Source organism: Lepidochelys kempii, chromosome 11 (genome assembly GCF_965140285.1).
Source record: "Lepidochelys kempii isolate rLepKem1 chromosome 11, rLepKem1.hap1, whole genome shotgun sequence".
NCBI classification, from domain to species: domain Eukaryota; kingdom Metazoa; phylum Chordata; order Testudines; family Cheloniidae; genus Lepidochelys; species Lepidochelys kempii.
In genome coordinates this window covers 11,136,526-11,159,631 of record NC_136390.1, presented here as the reverse complement: position 1 = coordinate 11,159,631, position 23,106 = coordinate 11,136,526, and the positions used below count along the sequence as shown (strand labels likewise).

General features: G+C 43.1%; 1 protein-coding gene across 1 annotated transcript in view; it reads left to right on the top strand.

The window, feature by feature from the left end:
• The window catches only part of ADCY5 (adenylate cyclase 5), a 333,999-nt gene that overhangs the window by 172,378 nt on the left and 138,515 nt on the right, over positions 1-23,106 (top strand). Inside the window, exon 2 of the mRNA XM_073305113.2 lies at positions 14,923-15,072. Coding sequence (XP_073161214.1) covers positions 14,923-15,072 — 150 coding nt within the window. The remainder of the gene's footprint in view (positions 1-14,922; positions 15,073-23,106) is intronic.

Genomic DNA, 23,106 nt, shown 5'->3' with positions numbered 1-23,106 from the left:
ATTGCAGAGCCATTGGCTATTATCTTTGAAAACTCATGGCGAACGGGGGAAGTCCCGGATGACTGGAAAAATACTAATGTAGTGCCCATCTTTAAAAAAGGGAAGAAGGAGGATTCTGGGAACTACAGGCCAGTCAGCCTCACCTCAGTCCCTGGAAAAATCATGGAGCAGGTCCTCAAGGAATCAATTCTGAAGCACTTAGAGGAGAGGAAAGTGATCAGGAACAGTCAGCATGGATTCACCAAGGGCAAGTCATGCCTGACTAATCTAATTGCCTTCTATGACGAGATAACTGGTTCTGTGGATGAAGGGAAAGCAGCAGACGTGTTGTTCCTTGACTTTAGCAAAGCTTTTGACATGGTCTCCCACAGTATTCTTGTCAGCAAGTTAAAGAAGTATGGGCTAGATGAATGGACTATAAGGTGGATAGAAAGCTGGCTAGATTGTTGGGCTCAACGGGTAGTGATCAATGGCTCCATGTCTAGTTGGCAGCCGGTATCAAGTGGAGTGCCCCAAGGGTCGGTCCTTGGGCCGGTTTTGTTCAATATCTTCATAAATGATCTGGAGGATGGTGTGGGTTGCACCCTCAGCAACTTTGCAGATGACACTAAACTGGGAGGAGAGGTAGATACGCTGGAGGGTAGAGATAGGATACGGAGGGACCTAGACAAATTGGAGGATTGGGCCAAAAGAAATCTGATGAGGTTCAACAAGGACAAGTGCAGAGTCCTGCACTTAGGACGGAAGAATCCAATGCACCGCTACAGACTAGGAACCGAATGGCTAGGCAGCAGTTCTGCAGAAAAGGACCTAGGGGTTATAGTGGACGAGAAGCTGGATATGAGTCAGCAGTGTGCCCTTGTTGCCAAGAAGGCCAATGGCATTTTGGGATGTATAAGTAGGGGCATTGCCAGCAGATCGAGGGACGTGATCGTTCCCCTCTATTCGACATTGGTGAGGCCTCATCTGGAGTACTGTGTCCAGTTTTGAGCCCCACACTACAAGAAGGATGTGGAGAAATTGGAAAGAGTCCAGCGGAGGGCAACAAAAATGATTAGGGGACTGGAACACATGACTTATGAGGAGAGGCTGAGGGAACTGGGGATGTTTAGTCTACGGAAGAGAAGAATGAGGGGGGATTTGATAGCTGCTTTCTACTACCTGAAAGGGGGTTCCAAAGAGGATGGCTCTAGACTGTTCTCAGTGGTAGCAGATGACAGAACAAGGAGTAATGGTCTCAAGTTGCAGTGGGGGAGGTTTAGATTGGATATTAGGAAAAACTTTTTCACTAGGAGGGTGGTGGAACACTGGAATGCGTTACCTAGGGAGGTGGTGGAATCTCCTTCCCGAGAAGTTTTTAAGGTCGGGCTTGATAAAGCCTTGGCTGGGATGATTTAGTCAGGGATCGGTCCTGCTTTGAGCAGGGGGTTGGACTAGATAACCTCCTGAGGTCCCTTCCAACCCTGATATTCTATGATTCTATGAACCTCTTCAAGTATAGCTGTTTGTAAACACAATGGTACAGAAATTGTGTGTAGGCAGGAGCTGAGGTATAAACAACTAATCACTATTTCCCTTCCATAACAGAATTTTGGCATTCTGCCAAAATCACTGTTGCTGGATGGTCTAAAGAGTCTGGCATAGGCTACCACTGAAGCCAAAACAGAACACTGCCCTGGGGCACCTGGGTGGTGTGAGAATTGCTGTAGCGGCTGAAGGAGGTGGGTGAGAGCTGGGTTGGTAGGGGTAACTCCTGGGGCTGGAGCTCCCTCAACTCCTGATGCAGGGTGGGGAGAGTTGAGTGGAACTCCTCCTTGATCAGCCCCCTCTGAACGCAGCACATGGCACCAGCAGCTTATCCCCCATTTGGGTTGCATCCTTCTGCTGTCACCTACAGTAGCTAGTCCTGTACCTCAAGCAGTAACAGTCTCTTCATGGAGGATAGATCCATCAATGGCTATGAGCCAGGATGGGCAGAGATGGTGTCCCTAGCCTCTGTTCGCCAGAAGCTGGGAATGGGCAACAGGGGATGGATCATTTGATGATTACCTGTTCTGTTCATTCCCTTTAGGGCACCTGGCATTGGCCACTGTTGGAAGACATGATACTGGGCTAGATGGACCTTTGGTCTGACCCAGTGTGGCCTTTCTTATGTTCTCTCCTGAAGTGCTGAAGATCATGCATAATGGTCCTGGCTGTTAGTTGCACATAATATAATTTGTTTTTTTATTTTTTTCTTTAAAAATTAAAGAATTGTGGGAAATTACATACAAAAACTGCATTAAAAGAATATTATTTAGTTTGCAGAGACAAACACTGAAAAGTTAGGAAATGCCAGATTTACAGTTGTCTGTGCAGTCTTAATTTGGCTCCCTTGCACATATGTATTACAATACAGTATTTAATTAATCACATAATTTTTTCCCACAGGAACTTCTCTCATTCAATGCTCAGAGAGGATGGAAAGGGGAACAGAATTAAGGTTCTCTGAACAACCATAAATCTGGCTTTTCCTCATTTTTAAGTGCTTGATATTTTCAACCTAAATAATGTTCTTTTAATATAGGTCTTTGTATGATTGTACTTGTTAGGCATCCTTTTTAGCATTTCTATAAATCTATCTGTGTGCTCTAGGTGCCCTCGCCTTAACTAAAAAGGCAACAAAAGACAAAGGAACAGTGGCCTTAACTTAAAAATCCTGAATCTCCCTTTCTGTCAAACCATTCCCCAGCTTTACAATTCCCACCCATGTTGTAATACTTGTGGGGGAGGGGCAGAAGTGTGTTGCAAAACTCAAAACCATATTTGGGGCATTCACTTGTGCCTTCTGAGCTTTTGAGGAATGTTCTTCCCTTCCAAATAAATAATACTTTCCTATAACTAGATACAATTTTAACAGTTACCTGGTGGTGAAGCCTGGGTTTAAATGAAAGAGAAATAAGCAGTGATGCGCTGCCAATATTTTAACATAGGGCTCCCATAAATATTCCCTGTAGCATGTGATAAACCGTATGGGCCATGACTATGTTTGTTGGCAGACAGGAATAGTGAAGGACCGTGGAACAAAATTAAAATTTATTTTTCCTTTTAAAACAAAAGTGTTTTCTCATAACCAGTGAGAGAAGTCACACAACTTGGCAAACAAACTTCTATTAAGCGATTTGCTGGAAATGTTTAGGTGTTCTGTTCTGAAAAGTACAGAATATGTTTCCAATATAGTACATGTTTCAACTTCAGTAGATTAATGTGAGGGTGGGGAGGAGTCAATTGCTTATAGTACAGTCTGGGAAGGTCTCCTCACCAAGACATCATTTGAAAATATCCACCACCCCAGTGGTTCTCAACCCCAGATACACAGAGGTCTTCAAAGGGGTACATCAACTCATCTAGGTATTTGTCTAGTTTTACAACAGTCAGCAGTATTCAAAGATGGAGGGGACGACATCAGAGTCGGGAAAACTGCCCCAACCCTCCTTTTGGTGGCAGAATTATACTAGGAGCTGAGGGGAAATCCAAGCATGCACCCTCCTTTGCTGCCCCAACCCAAGCACAACTTAGAAGTGGTGGGGAACAGGGGGAAGGTTTCCAACTTCAAACTAGTTTTTGAGCAAGCCCCTCTCCCCTCCCCCACCCCCGCGCTCCCCAGATAGTTTGATATAGTTGATAAGCATCTGACCGTAGAGCTGGGAGAACTTTGGGAGATGTAAAGCTGCCTTAGCCCAGCTTTGGTTAAATTATCATTCAAATGGTTTTACTCCCTGCATCTTCTCCTGGGTTTGAGTATGGGTAACTGTCCAGCAGGGCGAGTTTTGTCTGAAACACATGCGCGGCAGCTGTGTCGTTTTACCCTATTGCTGTTTCAGATACAGAGAAACAGGAATGTCATCTCTCCCCACCATCATCCCTTTCCCCTACGAAGATAAGACCAGCCTGATATTTAGAGACTTACCTGAAAAGTTTTGTAAGGTAGAAAGACCATGGTTTGGTAATTCCACTCTTGGACTCATCTGCTCCTCTGTATAACAGGAGATCAGCACGTTTCAGTGAGAGTGGAGGTAGTTCAGCTCCCACTAGGCCCAGAGTCCGTGATCTGCCCAAGGTCTCACACAGTCAAACCTGCTAAATGCCATGAAATGGGCATGTCGCCTATGCCTGTGTCTCTCTGCTCACTCCATGCATGATTTCCCCTGTGCTGACTCTTCCCTGCCGTGGTGTTGCACTTGAAGGCAGACAGGTTTAGACTCCAACCATGCTCTGCTCTCCCCACTGCCTTGGAGCCAGGCAAAGGTGCTGGCTGGCTCGGTGTCTGGCTGGCACAGGAGGTGGGAGTCCAGTGAAGCATGTGGGAGACAAGTTGGAAGCAAGGACTGATGGAGGAGACAGTTTGAACTGTGGGGCTGGGGTTGAACTTGGGGGACAGGGACAGAATGGGGGAAGCTCTCCCACTCCACCTTGAATGAGCCCCCTCCTCGCAAGCCCTTCCCCAGATTGCTCCCAGGTCTCACTCCCAAATGCCACAGCCACACCAGGATCACCCCAGTAGCCTCTACCCCAGGCTTTCTTTCCTCACAGCTATCCCTCTCCTGTATGGTTGCCACATGGCTCTCCTCTAGCTGCCTCTTGGTTTGCCCCACTTGTCTGACTGATCAGTGTTGGACCCTACATTGACATCGGTGGCAGCTGAGAGATGTTGTGCATGAAGCTGCACAAAATGTGGCTTCTGTAGAGGTTCAGTGGTAGAGCAGATGATGGGACCCAGTAATCCTCACTCGCCAGTTTTTTTACTCTTTCCAAAAGCAGCATCCCCTTCCCTAATAGATTCTTTTGCTGTACAGAATTGCCTTAGCTGAAAGATAAAAGAGCAGGAAAATGTAGCTATAGAAATACCTTTTCTACTTGGTAATTAGCAAACATTTTGGCAGGACAGTACATTCTCCCCCTCTCCCTCACTGCCCCTTAATTACTCGGTGGCTAGAGAAAATAAGGTCCAATTCCAATCCCAGAAGAAAACTTAATAAAAAAATAACTGGGAAAGGAAAACTTGTGACCAATAGAATGTAGGAAAAATTCCTTTTAAGCTAAAAGTTTACTGAAGCTGCATCTGTGTATGTAATCTCTTATTCTTTTCAAAAAGATGCCCTCCATTTATTTCTTAGAGAAGCGGATCATGACTCAGATGTTTCATGTTTCTCTACTGTGTATGAGTCAGTGAAAATATCAGTGGGAGAAAAACATCTGTCTCTTGGAGAGAAAGAGAGTATACACAGGGTTCATAATTGCAATAAGCAGTAAACCAATGAAAATCTACAGAACATGAGGTTTCTGTGGAATACTAAATATTAGAAAGCTGTTTGTGCAAAGATTTTGGTGACATCATCTGAGGCAATTGTTTGTAAACATCCCAGTCTCCAGAGTAAATTATTGCTTGCGGCAAATTTGTAATTATTTCATAGTATGGTCTGTCTCTTACTTCAGCAGCAACTATTTTTAACTGCAGAATTGCTTGTGTTATCACATGTAAAGAAGGATGAATTTCTGTGGTGCATTTTTGCAAAATTATTATCACTGGGGGCATAGAATATATTGTCATCCTTCTGCTGAAATATAAACCTATATCAGGGCCTTGCAGGTCAGTTTCCCATCAGAGGAGAAATCAGTGACTGGGAGTGTTGGTATTTTCTTAATGTTAACTTGTTTTATTTACACCGTATACGCCAGTTCTTGAACAGAGGTTGTCACAAACAGCATGCAGGAAAGCACCTCTTTTGGAACTCTGAGCTCAAAAACCACCCCCTGGTTCTCAGGAAGAAACTGCCCTAAGAATAAAGACTAGTGAGAAAGATTAAAGCAGAGCACGAACAACTTGCTGTTGGCAACAGCTTCCCTGAAGAGAAAGTGCATCATAGAATGAACAACACAACACAACAGTATTTCTCAAAAGAAAACATTTTGTTTTCATGCCATGATTTTTTTGTTTTGTTTGGGTAAACTGTATAACAGCACCATCAGGTAAAACCTGGTACTTTACCTTGATCCTGGAAAGGTGGGTTAACTTTACACACATCGGTTCAGTGGGACTATTCATGTTTATTAAGTTAGACATATGCATAAGTCCAAGTCTAACTTTCTGCAGAAAAGGACCTAGGGGTTACAGTGGACCAGAAGCTGGATATGAGTCAACAGTGTGTCCTTGTTGCCAAGAAGGCCAATGGCATTTTGGGATGTATAAGTAGGGGCATAGCGAGCAGATCGAGGGACGTGATCATTCCCCTCTATTCGGCATTGGTGAGGCCTCAACTGGAGTACTGTGTCCAGTTTTGGGCCCCACACTACAAGAAGGATGTGGAAAAATTGGAAAGAGTCCAGCAGAGAGCAACAAAAATGATTAGGGGGTTGGAGCACATGACGTATGAGGAGAGGCTGAGGGAACTGGGATTATTCAGTCTGCAGAAGAGAAGAATGAGGGGGGATTTGATAGCTGCTTTCAACTACCTGAAGGGGGGTTCCAAAGAAGATGGCTCTAGACTATTCTCAGTGGTAGCAGATGATAGAACAAGGAGTAATGGTCTCAAGTTGCAGTGGGGGAGGTTTAGGTTGGATATTAGGAAAAACTTTTTCACTAGGAGGGTGGTGAAGCACTGGAATGGGTTACCTAGGGAGGTGATGGAATCTCCCTCCTTAGAGGTTTTTAAGGCCCAGCTTGACAAAGCCCTGGCTGGGATGATTTAGTTGGGGATTGGTCCTACTTTGAGCAGGGGGTTGGACTAGATGACCTCCTGAGGTCCCTTCCAACCCTGATATTCTATGATAAGTCTTGCAAGAGCATGGTTGTAGTCTGTTTCTGTGCTCTGGTGGGGTTCTGTGAAAGCTGTGTTGTCCCAGGTGCACCAAGGCAGCAGAGCAGAAAGGGACCCAGCTGACTGCTACTCCAGAAACATGTTCAAAAAATTGGTTCAGAAACTCTTTTGTGCTGGATTCCCCTTTTTTGCTATTTCAGGCATTCAATACACAACGATGCAACTGGCTCGTTTAAAAATAAAAGTAGAGGTTGCCTTTTTAAAACAAAAACAAAACCCTCATTATTTTCTTCAGTGCATTCTATTTTGCAGTAATATTTATTTTTATTATGTCTTTCACTGCCCAAACACCATCCAAATGGCCAAGAGAGGATCACATGACTATAACTGTATCATTGCCATCCTAATCCAATCTACAGGTTTTGACCATATTGACACTGTGCTAAACTATGGCTGTAGTGGATAGTTGCTCTCTGGGACTAAAGACAACATTTCATGTGCAGAAAAAATACAGAAATTGATCTTGCAGCTAGTTGCTAATGGTTTCTTTTTCTTTTAATCGTAGTGGCACCTCTGGTTATGTAACTGTTCCAGCTCTTTATTAGGTAGTCTATAAAGAGGCAGCCCAGAGTTAATTGCTGCTTAATAGAATGTTTTAAAAGCTAGAGCCAGTCTTCAATTTAATTTCTAATGAAGACCTTTTAAAAAAATGTTTCACATAATATTTGTACTTTTGATTCTTCACAGCCAAGCTTTTGGAATATGTCTAACTATCAGTACTTAGATATAGCTGTATTATAGAAATAGCTGGATAAACAGGGCATCTGTTGCTGGTCATACATTGTGCCTTGATTGTATTCTAGATAGAATTAGGAAGTTTATATAGATTTTTTTTAAAAAATATTAGAAAAAGAGGGGAACTTTCATAAGTAAAGCTATGCCCCTAGACCAAATGGCGTCCCTAGCGAGGATGTCTTTGGTGCTCTCCCTCCCCCTCATTTGTTAAACTTTTGAATACCTTATTTTTTATTGCATTTGTGGCCCATTTCACGACTTTGATGCATGATTTGCATGCATGATTTATCCCTGTCATATAAGACGATAAATTTACATGCTAGGATCTGTAAATCTGTGTTTATTCATGTCATATATAAGCAAAAAAAATTGTTTCTCTTTTCACCCGGTCAAAAAGGGACCCTGGTGGCTCTGGTCAGCACCATTGACTGGGCCGTTAAAAGTCGGGCCTGGCAGGTTCCTTACCCTGCTCTGTGCGGCTCCCAGGAAGCAGCCAGCATGTCCCTCTGGCTCCTAGGCGCAGGGGCAGTCACGGAGGCTCAGCATGTGCCCCTTCCTTGAGTGTCCGTTCTGCAGCTCCTATTGGCTGGGAACCACATATCCACGGAATACCTGAAACATTTTACTTCAAACATTCTATTTTACCTTTTGTTGCTAACAACAAAAACAGCACCCCAAGTCCGGCCCCCCAGTGGGTCGCCTGGGTTACCTGCCCCTAAATCTGGCCCTGGCTACTCATAATGTGTGTACATTTAGTAAAATAATTAGATCTTGTTGACTCACCATACAGGCCCCATAAGATGCATTCTAGAAACTCACTTGTCGTGTCTCCTTTTAGCCATGCCGTTATAATGATAATTAATTTGACAATGGATTCCCAGTGAATAAGAGTATTATGAGAGCTGGGAAGCATAGCTAGAGCTGTGCTGAACTCCAAAAAGAAAGGATGTGTAATTCTCTGTTGGCAGTAGATTGTGCTTTGCATGGCTTTTTAGATTTTCCTACGTGATGTGCTTGCCTTCTCCTTGTTTCAAATTGTGCCAGTGATGAATAACTCCTAGTCAGCATAAGCCCAAAACTTAGAATTTTTAAATAGGATTTTACAAAATCAAATATCATCTGAATAATACATATTTTAATGAATTTTGTTTTGATTTCAATGAAATATTTTTTTAAAAGGTAAGAAGGTAATTGACCAATCTAATTGTACTTTTGAAGCAGAATGACATGAAAAAGTAAAGAATGGGTGTGATGGGGTGTACCAGGGATTTGCTGCCCCCTGCCGGTAGCTCTCATGCCTTGGCACACCCTGCCCTGAAAAGATGACCTGCTGGAAGGGGGAGCACAGTGAGTTCAGATTTCTAGGTATTCTCTAGAATTAGCCTCCCACAACTGGCTGCAGGCAGAACCAGCAAGCGTTGGTCCTGCAGCACCTAAAGTGCTGGGAGCATGCAGAGACCAATCAGGGCCCAACAGGCCAGATTAAAAAAGACTGGCTGCTTCTACTAAGGGCCAGTTCTGGGTGAAGCCAGGACAGGGAAGGAAGGATCTGCCCTAATCCAAATAACCTGTTCCGGTCAGGGCCTGACCTTGACAATATATGCCCTGGACCTCTGTGAAAGACTGTTGTTTATGTTATGGACTTTAACACCCAGTTAGTTATTTTGAGTTCAGCGTTAGTTTGTTTTCTGTAAACTTGTGAACCCGCTATCGAGGGTGCTGGGCTCGGGTGAGCCTTTGACAGTGGGTCAAAAGTAAATAGAAGCTTTTTAAAAACTGAATCTTTTCATTTTAACAACCTTCATTGTTAGCAGTAAGACAGGTGAGGAATTAACATAAATTATCCTGACAGTGACTCTTAAACATATTGCCATCTCTTTATCATATATTAACTAGCATCCTGGTGTTTGAATAATAAGATACAAACGCAGAAGGTTAAAAACAGCATATTGATTCACACTGATATTTTATCTTGTTTGTGATGGTTTCACTAGGCTTTTCCCTGAATCACTGAAACAACAGATTACTACTTGATCTTACATATCACACCTGAGCCATCAATTTTGTGACATTTTGTCAATAGTTTACTGTCAAACTGGAATGGCATATCTAATGGGGTCCTGCAGGGGCCTGTCCTGTGTCTGGTACTAGTCAATATTTTAATTAATAGCTTGGAGTGCTTATATGCTTATGCTTATAAAATTTGCGGATGAAACCAACCTGGGAGGGATTGCAAACACTTCAGAGGACAGGGTTAGAATTCAAAATGACCTCAATAAATTGGAGAATTGAACTGAAATCAGTTAAACGAAATTCAATAAAGTGCAAAATACTGCACGTAGGAAAGAAAAATCAAATGCACAAATGTAAAAGGGGGAATAACTGACTAGACTGTAGTCCTGCAGAAAAAGATCAGAGGTTGTAGTGGATTACAAATTCAACATGAGCCAACAATGTGAAGCAGTTGTGAAAAAGGTGAATATTATTCTGGGGTATATTAATAGGAATGTCATATGTCACAGCTTGTAATTGTCCCACTTTCCTTGGCACTGGGGAGACTTCAGCTGGAGTAGTATGTCCAGCTTTAGGCACCACATTTTAAGAAAATTGTGCACAAATTGGAGAGAGTTCAAAGGAGAGCAACAAAAAGGATAAAAGATTGTAGAAAACCTGACCAATGAGGAAAGGTTAAACAAACTGGGCATGTTTAGTCTTGAGAAAAGAAGACTCTGGGGGGACCTGAGGCTGGCAGTCAATTGTTCTCTGTGTCCAGTGAAGATAGGACAGGAAATAATTGGCTTAATCTGCAGCAAGGAAGATTTAGGTTAGATAGATATAAGGATAGTTAAGTACTGGAATAGTCTTCCAAGAAAGGAGGTTGTGGAATCCCCAGCACTGGAGATTTTTAAGAATAGGTTGGACAAACACCTGTCAGGGAGGGTGTAGGTAGGTATATTTGGTTCTGCCTCAGTGCCAGAGGTTGGACTAGATGACCTCCTGCAGTCTCTTCCAGCCCTACATTTCTCTGATTTTTAAAGAGATGGCATTGTTTTAAATTTCTCTTCCAATTTTTATTTTGTGTTAACAAGCTTTCAGAACATTTAAAACAAACAAAACCAAAAGATTTTTCTTAAATCTCCAAGGAAACAATATTTCAAGCAAAATTTTCTGCATTATTTTCAATACAAACACTACAGCATTTTGCTAGTGTATAAGAATCTAAGTGAAAGTGACTAGAAACTGCATAGTGTATGTTTATTTTCCAAGCAGTGAAAAATGAATCAATTTTGATGGGAGTTAGGTGCCTAGACACTGTTGAAAATCCCTCTAGGTGCCTGTCTGTATCTTTAAGTGTTGAAATACTTTTAAAATCTGGCCCTGGATCTCTCCGTGCCTGAGTAAAATGGAAATGATAGCACTTCTCTACCTTATAGTGGTAATGTGAGAATAAATACATTAATTATCAGGTGCCCAAGCACTCTGGTAATGGGGGCCAAATAGGTATCTTTGATAGATACAACTAATAAATAAGTGCAGCAGCCTTCACCAGAATCAGAGGGCTATGGATAGACCTCATGGTCAAATGTTTTAGTGGGCAGTGGAGAGAGAATCCAACCCTAAAATAGAAACCTACATTTTCCCATTGCCTCTTAAGAACATTTTTACAAGTATAAATTGCCTGAAATAGCTGCCAATAATATGTTTTCTGTTTTCGGGCCATGGAGCTGAGGGAACCAGTTTTAATATCTACATCATCTCCTTCCTCCTGGGACTGTAGCTCGTTACCATAGCAAAACCGCAAGGAACCTGATAAGCAAGTACAGTAGTACCATTTGGCAAACAGGATATAAATTCATTTGCATTAAGTGGACAGAGGGCTATGGAAAAATTATTGAGACAGAAAATCTTTAATTTTGCCTTAATTTATTTTTAAAACACCTGTGAACAAAGTGATTTTAATCAAATACCAAATAAAGTATTCTTCCCCACCCACCATCCCCCACATTATTTTAGGAACATCAGATGAACTGTGAGGCCCAAGAGAAATATTTCCAAAGCAAAATGCTGAATGTTGCTTTGAATAGCAAGAGCTGAGCTTTAAATCTTTGCAGAGTCTTGATAGTCTCAACATTATATTGTAGATTTCTTTTTTTTGTTCAAGCCATGTAATATTACAGTCTAAAACAGTTTTCGTTTGGGAGAGTAAATACCGGCTTATATCCACTGCTGGTGAATGTTCATTGCAGTGTAACTTATCTCAGTCTTGTGGAGTGTGATTTTTCTGAGCCTCTTTCATAAATCAGTCTCTGCAGTCCTGTGGGTTTGTCTGAAATGAAGTTAATGGGATCTCTGAAAATCATGTTACTACTTTCAGTACCATATATACTTCGATAATGTTGATCTGATAATGTTTTTTGAACCCATTGGATATCATTTGTCTCCTCGCACACCCGGATGGTGTGCCATGAGTGAGGCAGCTGAGCTACTTACAGCACCAGTGCTGCAATGATATCTGCATCTGTGGACCCCCTCTGACTTCAGTGGGGCTTTGTGTTGGCACAGAGATGTGCCTGCAGAAGAGCTCGTTGCAGCAGTGAGGTCTTCCCACTGTCCAATGAGTGGGCCCCTGTTGTATTCACTGCGCAATGTCTAACCTGCCTAGAGAAGGCTTGTCTACATGAGGACTCTCAGGATTGTTAAAATGAATCTATTTATCCCTTTGAAGGATTAAGCTATAGCAAACTAAGGTCACCTCACTTTTGAATGAGAGCATCCACACAGAGATTTAATGTCCTTTAACAGTGCGTTAACTTCACAGCTTTAGTTGATTTGTCTTAACTTTCCTGGGTGCCTCTGTATAGACAAGTTCTGAGTCTATTCTCACTTAACACATGTTTAAATTGAGAGCAAGTCCATTGTCCTCAGGAGATTTATTTTACATTTGCACTGTGGCAACTACAAACATAATTAAGCCCGAACTTATTTGTATTTTAAAATTACAATGCAATATTGTAAAGTGGAACAGTCATGTATTATATATTTATGTAAAATATGGTGTGTATGTGTGTTTTGGACTATATTTTATGCATACTGATAAATGTTCTGCTTAATGTGTAACTAAGTAGTTTCAATACAGAGAATTCTGGAGTCAGTTTAATCAGATGATGCAAACAATGCTATTTAGTGTTAATTCATTGAGTTTGTTTGTAATAACCATACTGGATTCACAGGCTGTCCATCACAATCAACCCATTTATGAAGCAACATGCAGAACTCTCTGTAATTCCTAGGGAAGTCCTTACTTCCATTTCCTTATTGAATTTCCTTTTCTATGATGATGAGCATCAATGTTATGTTTTCTGGGGGGGGGGAAATAATTCTAAAAAACCCAATGTTTTCCTCAGTGTCTATAAACAAGTGTTTCTACCAAATATCCTTCTAGAATTAGGACTCTAACAAAACACATTTTTCCACAAAATGTTGTTACCTTTACTTTTGCTCAAATTAGATCTGCTTGATTTGTTTACATGCTAGATTTTCCAATGTTATAAGATATTAAAGACACACAACTATTTTTTACTGGCCCTCCAAAGACCTGGAAGAACTAAGTCTTAGTGGTTTGTATTTTTTTACTGTGTTGATGTAATATCATTCTTGTCCTCATTAATTACAGAACTGTTTTAGCAGTAGCTGGGGGGAAATTAAAGATCTTTAGATTTTTGTTCTTTGCTGTGAAACAAATCCTGAATGCAAGGAAAGCGGTGTAACCACTCCCTAAAAATGCACTCATGGACTGCAAAACTAGCATTAATATGTGCCCTAATTCTGACTGCAAGCAGCCCATGCACTAGGTATGGAATATACTCGCTTTGTGTGTGTGAGTGGATGATATTCTCATGTAATGACTGGTCCGCGAGGAGGATAAAGTACCTACTACTCCAAAGAGTTCCCCCTTAGCCGAAGCTGTGGTAGGTTTTTGGAGCTGAAGGACCAGGATTCTGTTCCCAATTCCTCATAATGGGGGCAGAGTCATTATATAGCAATTGTCCACTGTCTCCAGCGCATGGATTTATCCCTAGTGTCAGAATAATCCTGATGGGAGTTGTAAATAGAGACTGTTCCTGGGACAGGGAGTGTGTGTGTATGCATTGACATGCAATCCCGTAATACTGTCTACTCTAGCACGATAGCAGCATCTTGTTAAAGTTAGATTTTGCCACTACTTGAGTAGTCAGCCTGAGTTCTGAACTCCTACTGCTGCTTTCTGGGTTTGATTTACACCTGTGCATGTGCCTGTCAGAATCTGGCTCTGTATCTACAGGGGATGGGGTGGGGGGATTACATTTGAATTGTTGTTGCTTTACAGAAAGCCATTCAGAAAAAAGTACTTCCAAGATTTATATCTATGAGACTGTTACAAGTCTGATATTCGGTTCCCCTAGAAATAGGAGCTGTATTCGCACAAGTCTGTCTCTTTAGGAAGATACAGTATATCCTGGCTAGCTCACAAGTGGCTGATGGTACAGAAGAATGGGAAGAATGCTTGTTTCGATGTTACTGGTAGAACTGATTTGAAAATTTCTCTTAAAAAAAAATTCAACGCCAATTTTTTTTTTTAAATGTTTAGTTATTTTGTTTTCTAATCAGCTATAATTACCAGTGAGAGAGATGTAATTATTTTATTGGGAAATATAGTCACTGTGGAAACAACAGAGCAATATAGCTCTTCCTACCTATTTGTACATTCACATATGTATATAACATATTATTGACCACATAAAGATGTGATCTGAAAATCATTATAATTCAACTCATCGTAAAGAGCTGAGACTGGGTGATAAAAAAAAATTCCCAGTTTTTGAAGTTGATTGAAATCTAAAGTTATTTCCTTGCAATAAGTGAACACTATCTAGAATATGAAAGCTAATGTATCTTTCAAAGTATATTCATGCCGTATATGCAGGTGTTTTAAACCAGTAATAGTTAAAATCTTCCTTCAGATTCTTTTACATAATTCTGAGCTAGCCAAACATCGTCACATTAAAACCTCTTTATAAGTCTCTGACACAGTAATTTTAAGACAATTGATTGCTAACAGAATTAGAGAAAAGCATTTACATTAATGTGAAGAAATACGCTTCTGAGGGCATGTGTAAAAGTTTATACTTCAAAGAACAGCAAAGTAAAATGCACTGAAATGAAGAATACTAGGCTCAGTCATGTGTTGGATTGTGGAATGATTCATATTACATGCTGAGCTTTTAAGTATTCTGTCTGTTGTTGATGGTAGGTTTCCAAATTGTAATCATGTTTCCCTTTTTTGTTGCAGCTGGTCTCCAATGTTCTCATCTTCTCCTGCACAAACATTGTAGGAGTGTGTACTCATTACCCAGCTGAGGTGTCTCAAAGACAAGCATTTCAAGAGACCAGGGAGTGCATTCAGGCCAGGCTACATTCTCAAAGGGAGAACCAGCAACAGGTAAGAAGGAGAGTGACAAGAAATTTGACAATGGAATGGCTGATTTGGAATTAGTCTGAAAACTGTTAATTTAGGGCCAGGTACTGAATGACCCTGTGTGAAAAGTTTCAGAGTAGCAGCTGTGTTAGTCTGTATCCGCAAAAAGACCAGGAATACTTATGCTCAAATAAATTTGTTAGTCTCTAAGGTGCCACAAGCTTTCATGGGCTACAGCCCACTTCATCAGATGCATAGAATGGAACATATAGTAAGAAGAGATATATACATACAGAGAACATGAAAAGGTGGAAGTTGCCATACCAACTCTAAGAGGCTAATTAATTAGGATGCGCTATTATCAGCAGGAGAAAAACAACTTCTGTAGTGATAATCAAGATGGCCGGTTTCAGACAGTTGACAAGAAGGTGTGAGGATACTTAACATGGGGAAATAGATTCAATATGTGTAATGACCCAGCCACTCCCAGTCTCTATTCAAACCCAAGTTAATGGTATCTAGTTTGCATATTAATTCCAGTTCAGCAGTTTCTCATTGGAGTCTGTTTTTGAAGCTTTTCTGTTGCAAAATTGCCACTTTTAAGTCTTTGTTACTGAGTGACCAGAGAGGTTGAAGTGTTCTCCTACTGGTTTTTGAATGTTATGATTCCTGATGTCAGATTTGCGTCCATTTATTCTTTTGCGTAGAGACTGTCCGGTTTGGCCAATGTACATGGCAGAGGGGCATTGCTGGCACATGGTGGCATATATCACATTGGTAGATGTGCGGGTGAACGAGCCCCTGATGGCGTGGCTGATGTAAAACCTCTCCAGCGCATCATCAAAGATTTACAACCTATCCTGAAAGACGCTCCTTCGCTCTTCCAGATCTTGGGAGACAGACCAGTCCTCACTTACAGACAGCCCCCCCAACCTGAAGCAAATACTCACCAGCAACCACACAACAAAAACACTAATCCAGGAACCTATCCTTGCAACAAAGCCCAATGCCAACTCTGTCCATGTATCTATTCAAGTGACACCATCATAGGACCTAATCACATCAGCCACGCCATCAGGGACTCGTTCACCTGCACCCTGGATGAAATTCACCCTAAGCAGAGGGTTTGCACGGTTCTTATGCATCATTTAAGTCCCATCTAGGCCTATCTTGAGCATGAGTGGCATATGGGCCTTGTGCTGGCCCTCTGTACAGGGCATATACTTCACCCCATCATAAGTGCACAGCACAATGATTTGTCAGCACAACAAATAGCATTTGGTAGTGGTAGGGCTGTTGTTCTGCTCTTCTGCACACATTAGCAGCGGGAGGCCAATTGTGGCAGAAATTAAGTAGTTCCCCATAGAGGGTGCTGCCCCAGTGCCTCCAAAGGCATTCTTCTATCTGTCTCCAAAGCACCCTCACTTCACATTGTGTGTGTGTGGCTTTGAACACAACACTACAGGCTTCCGCTGACTTCCATTTTAGTTTTTAACCATTTTTAATGTCCTCAGTTAGTGTCCTGTGTACTTTTGTTTGTTAGAAAAAGGCCTAATTGCTATCAGCTCACAGTCTTGTTCTCAAGGGCTGTGGGCATATCTATTTGCTAATTCATTCTTTGGTTTTGCTGCAATGAGTCTCTTACATCATAATAATTAGAGAGGAAAAGACTTTTTAGGTCAGCTTGTCCATTCCCTTGATAATGTGGGACCATGCCCCGCAGTAAATTTTCCAGTCCAGTTTTAAGTAATTCATGAAATGAGGTTTCTGTGGCTTCGCTTGAGAAGTACCTTACAGTTTTGATTGCGAGTTCGGATAGGAGGGGAATGAATCAGTTGAAATGGCTGTGCATTTCTGTGACTCATAAGGGCAACACAACTTTCACTATACTACGCTGCTTTCACACACCTGCATCTGTAGATCTGCCCATGGACAGTGTTATTCTGGGCTACTTTGGGCCAACATGGGCACCATGAAATGAAGAATGTATGTATACCTAAGTTTAGTTTAGTTTATTTTGATATCTGGTACATAAATAGCATCTATTTCATGCACTAAGTGTAGGGTTGCAAGTTGTCTGGTTTTCGATCAGAATGCCCAGTTGAAAAGGGACCCTGGCGGCTCCAGTCAGCTCCGGTCAGCACTGCTGACCATGTCACTAAAAGTCTGGTAGGCGGCGCAGCAGGGCTAAGACAGGTCCCTGCCTGCCATGGCTCTGTGCAGCTCCTGGAAGCAGCGGCATGTCTCCCTTTCGGTTCCTATGCATAGAGGCAGCCAGGGGGCTCCACACTCTGTCCCCATCCCAAGTGCTGGCTCTGCAGCTCCTATTGGCCAGCAATCATGGCCAATGTGAGCTGCAGGGGCAGTGCCTGAGGATGGGGCAGTGCGCAGAGCTGCCTGGCCGTGCCTCCATGTAGGAGCTGGAGGGGGGACATGCTGCTGCTTCCAGGGGCTGCCTAGGTAAGCGCTGCCTGGAGCCTGCACCCCTGACCCCCTCCTGGACCACAGCCCCAGCCCTGATCCCCCTCCCACCCTCCAAACCCCTCAGCCCCAGCCCAGAGCACCCTCCTGCACCTCAAACCCTTCATCCCCAACCCTACCCCAGAGCCTGTACCCCCAGTGGGAGCCCTCACCCCCACCCATATCCCAACCCTCTGCCCCACCCTGGAGCCCTGTCCTGCACCCCAAACCCCTCATTCCCAGCCCCACTCCAGAGCCCGCACCCCCAGGCGCAGCCCTGATCCCTCTCCTGCCCTCCAAACCCCTCGGTCCCAGCCCGGAGCACCCTCCTACACTCCAAACCTCTCATCCCCAGCCCCACCCCAGAGTCTGCACCCCCAGCCAGAGCCCTCACCCCCCACACTCCAACCCACTGCCCCAACCCGGAATCACCTCCTGCACCCTGACCCCCTTATTTCTGGCCCCACCCCAGAACCCACACCTCCAGCCCAGAGCCCATACCTCCTCCCATACCCCAACCCCCTGCCTAAGCTCGGAGCACTTTCCCATACTTCGAACCTCTTGGCTCCACCCCCCACCCCTCCACTCCCCTCCTGCACCCCAAACCTCTCATCCCTCGCCCCACCCCAGAGCCCACAACCCCAGCTGGAGCCCCCACCCCCTCCTGTATCCCAACCCACTTCATCAGTCCGGAGCACCCTCCCTCACCCTAAACTCCTCATTTCTGGCCCCACCCCAGAGCCTGCACCCCCAGCTGGAGCCCTCACCCCCTCCCGCACCCCAACCCCCTGCCCCAGGCTGGTGGAAATGAATGAGTGAGTGAGGGTGGAGAGAGTGAGTGACAGAAGGAGGGGGGATGGAGTGAGCAGGGGAGGGGACTCAGAGAAGGGGCGGGGCAGGGGGAGGGACAAGGATGTTTGGTTTTGTGCAAGTAGAAAGTTGGCAACCAGAACTAAGTGACTTTTACGCAAACTAAAAATACAGTCACAAAAATACAGTCAGGTAAAACCAGCAACCTTCCTTCCCCCAAATCCCCAAACTAGGAAAATGTTTTACCTACAAATGCCAGATGTCAATAAGCCTCTCCCTTCCACAAAACCCTGGCAAACAGATGGGCTTTGCAGCATGTCCTGAAGTTTGGGCTACTTCAGATGAGGCTTTGCAAAGTCAAGAGGCCCTCATGGAGAACACCCTGCTAGCAGATCCCTCCCTTTTAAACTGAGGGGAATGTCTCCCCAGACTGTAGTTATGACGCATGGAGGGAGAGGGCGTCCAGTTTATAGGTCAAAAACAGAAACCCCATTTCATAAGTTTAGAGGTTTATAGGTCAAAAACAACAGCTTAAGCTCCACCCAGAAACCCCCCAGCAGCCAGTGTAGGTCCTAAAATGCTGGTGTTATGGTCTCACAGCAAGATCCCTTGTTCAATAAGTTTGCTACTTCATCCTGAACTGTTACTGATTTCCCAGTTCATTTAAGGTGTATCCCCTGTAAAATGCATTGTGGTAATCTTGTCTTCAGATGACAAGACATGAATCAGTCTCCAGACTAGGCATAGGTAAAAAATATCCATCCAGGCCAACTGCTGCTATAAGATTATCTAACCGTATCTGGGGAATCTGATTGTACTACCACATGCTGTTTGGGAGAGAGCTAAGTGTAAAGGGAATGCTTGTCTCTCTCAATAGCTGAAGTTGGTCCAATAAAAGTTATTACCTCACCCATCTTCTAGTGATTTCATTATCCACTATAACCTAACAAGGAGTAGTAAGTGAGATTAGCATTGCCATAATGGAATAAAGAATTCTTAGCTGAAATTGCACACCCTAAACAACCTCCAACAAGTGCGTATTTTCTAAGGATTAGAGGAAAGGACTTAAAGTCAGGCCTGCAGGCTTCTACTCCCAGCATTACTAATTTTTTGACCACAGACTAGTCACTCGCCCTATCTGTCAAACAGGTATAATTATTGAATTAAATTATATAATGAATACCTATTTCACAAGCAAGTTCACACGTTTAATTAATTACTTTTTGTAAGTGCGTTGAGGCCATCATGGGGAAGTGCAACATACTACTGATTAACAGTACTAGGTAGTAATATAGGTATGTTAGTTATACATAGCCAGCTGGAGAGAGAGAGAGATCCATCTGTAATTCTGTATCTTTATCTAGTATATCTTCATATAAAATCAAGAAAATATATATAATTTGTACTTATTTCTCTCCTCCTGTCTGACTACTGCCAACATAAGTATAGCAAGGCAATACTATTCACCTGGCCAATACATGCTGAATGATATTACAGTTAGGGTGCAGTGTTTCATTAGAGATCTCCGTGAAATTTAAAGCTAGATACTAGCTGTGTGATGTTTTATTGTGTATGTTCTTAACCGGTTACATAAAATGAAGATGTCTAACTGGTACCAGTAAATTGTATTGAACTGTGCTTAGATTAGTTATTAAATGAAGGCGTTGGGCTTCTGAGCACCATTGTGGTGCTGTAAGCACAAGATCATCTTTCTGCCCTTATGTACCTACGGAGAGCGTCACAAACCCATAAGATGTCCCTGGGTTAAGGACTAGAGCTTTACAAATATCTGATTTTTTTTTATTTGCCGACTGATGTGGAAATAATAAAAAAAAATGCAACTTTTTGATGAACCAAAAAGTTGAAAAAAATCTGGGTGGGGTTGAGTGAATTGATTTAATTTTGTTACTCAGCGGTTTGGTGGATGGGGGTTACATTTTTAAATAAATTTGAAGAAAATTTACAAATGAAAAGCAGTTTCAAATCAAAAAAGTTTTGAAAATATTGGAACAAAATACTTCAATTTTTTCCAATTTTTATTAAGTGAAAGAATTGAGCAAATTCAACACCAATTCACAAAATGTATCGATCAACTAGAAACTGCATTTTTTAGCGCCAAAAAAAAGTTTTTGCCAAAAAAATTTGCCCAGCTCTATTAAGGAGTTTTTATTTGGCTCTCTGAGTTATCTGACAGATGTGTAATATTCCATGTAGGATTTAGCAGCTTCTGCACATCTGAGGGTGTCCATTACAATTATTATCTGAGAGGCAACAGTGTGTTCAACAATGTGCCTTGGTTATTCCATTAAATATATGAAATATATTGTGCTTTTGTGTTCATGACGTACATTAGTGTCAGAAGCGCAAGTATAACTGATGTGCAAATAGGTAAAGTTACTTATTTTGATATTCAAGCACCCGGGCACAGATGATGCACACCTCTTTTATCATGTATTTTCAAGGACCACAGTACCTTGTCTCAGCTGCTATAGTTTTGAGCTGTGGCTGATGGTGATCCCTCATGCATTTTGTTCCATATTGTTGGTACACATGAAGGGATTGGAAATAGGAATCAAGCCCTGACAATGTACGTTAAAGGACAAGTAAATACAGTGCAACACTATGGATTGTAAAGATTTCTCTAGTGAGTGCATTGCATATATTATCAACAAGTTTGCTCTCTTACAGTTCTCGCAGAGTTTGTTATGCTGTACTTGGACACAAGTAAATAGGCAACAGTAAGACATAAATATGAATTAAAAACCAGAATTGTGTTTTATAATGGAATGAACTATTGAAAAGAGGGGTTTTAATGGTGATGTGAGCAATTAGTACAAGAGCATTGACCCCTCTGAGTCATGATTGCAGTTTGATCCGTGGAGTTCTGTGTTGTTAGGGATTAATGAGCTGTTGAATAAGGTTATGGACCTTCATTTAGACTAGATTATGATTATGTGGTTGGTGAAGGGGACAGTTGCTTTCCTCCATGCTATGTAGCCGCAATTGTCATGCAGGAAAAAGAGATGGTAAGGACAGGTACAGTGTATAAATCTTTCTGATTCTACACTGTTGCCAGAACATGTTGCCTCTTGCCTACTGATTAGAATACTTTTGAGTTGGACCAATAAAATAGATGTCCATATTTTAATCAACCTTTTTCTTGTAGAAAAAATACTTAAACTAAAAGAATTTTGAGGGGAAATGAGAAAAGAAAAGGCAAATAAAGGATTTAGGCAAAACTGTATTGTTTCTGATCTAACTCCAACAACACACACAAAACACCGCCATGCAGACACATGCAGATTGACATTCTGCAACTTCTGCATAAAAATTACTACCAGATTTAGGCCGATTACAAGCTACATAGATGGCCAAGTCACAGAGGCTTTTCGCTGATATTTAGGAAAAGTTGTCCCACTCCCATCAGTTGTAGTGTGACACAATAACTCACTTTCTTAAGGTACAAAACTAGATAGTGAACACCATACAAAGTAGTTTTATGGAAACTACACTGAGCCCATGTTAATCTTTAAAACACACAAATATTACCAATAAACAAGGATGCCCCTTAGTTCCTCAGGATGAGGATAGAGAGATGTGGACTGTGGGTGATGGAAGGTAGGTAATGGAGGTAATGTCACTGTATGTATGCATGTTTACTGTGCCTTATGCAATTAGGCCCTGATCCTAATTGTGGTTTTTAGGTACTACTGTAAAACTACTACTAATAGCGTGTTTACCCTGGGGGAATTCTGCGCCACTGCGCATGCACAGAATTTATGTCTCTTGCAGATTTCTTTGCTTCCCCCCAGAAAAATGACTTTCTGATGGGGAAGCAAGTGGAAGCCACAAGATTGGTCATGCAGCCCTCCCCAGCAGTATGTTTTGGGTGCCCAGGGCAGCCAACAGAGAAGAAAATCACTGTGGGGCAGGAAGCGGGATTGGGGAAGCTGGTGGCTCCTCCCTGCACTGGGTTTAGCTGCTAGTCCCAGCTGGGCTGGGGAGGACAGGACTTGCTCTTCCCCTATACTTCATCCAGGGCTGGCTCAGGACCCCCCCTCTCCCCGTCCCAAGATTTTTCACTGGGCTGCAGGAAGCTCTGCAAACTCCCCACCCCCACCCCCACTTCCTGCACCCATTGCTCCTCAGCTGCAAGGGGAGGGATCCCTGTACAGGGAGCTGCTCTCCCATCTGCTCAACCCTGTGCATCCAGACCCTCCCACCCAGCCTCACCTCCCCCCACACTCAGAAACCCCCTGATGAGCCCCACTCCCTCTGCACCTGGACTACCCCCACAAGTCACCTGCACCTGGATCTCCACCCCACTGAGCCCCCCTCACTCAGAACCCCCTGCCGAGCTCTATCCCCCCCCCCACACTGAGCCCCAACCACCTTCACCTGGACCCCCCTGAAGAGTCCCATTACTGTTGCACCCAGAACCCCCAACATGCCCCTGAGCATCCAGATCCCCTCACACATACCTGGATCCCCCAGTGAGCCACCCGCACCCAGATTGCCCCACACAGAACCCTTTCAACCCATCCCACACTAAGCACCTACACACTTGGATCCTGCCTGCCCACACCTGGTGCACCTGGCACGGAGGGACAAGGCACTGGGGTGTTTCTGGGGCAGTCCGGTCCTTGAGCTGCATCAGGGTTGGGTGCAGCCTCAGCGCTGAGTCCATGTCCCGGAGTGGGGGAGCTGCACAGTAATCTCCCACCTTTTGTGCAGCCAGTGGCCTGTGCTCCCCAATGCCATGCTGGAGCCTCCACATTCATGTGACAA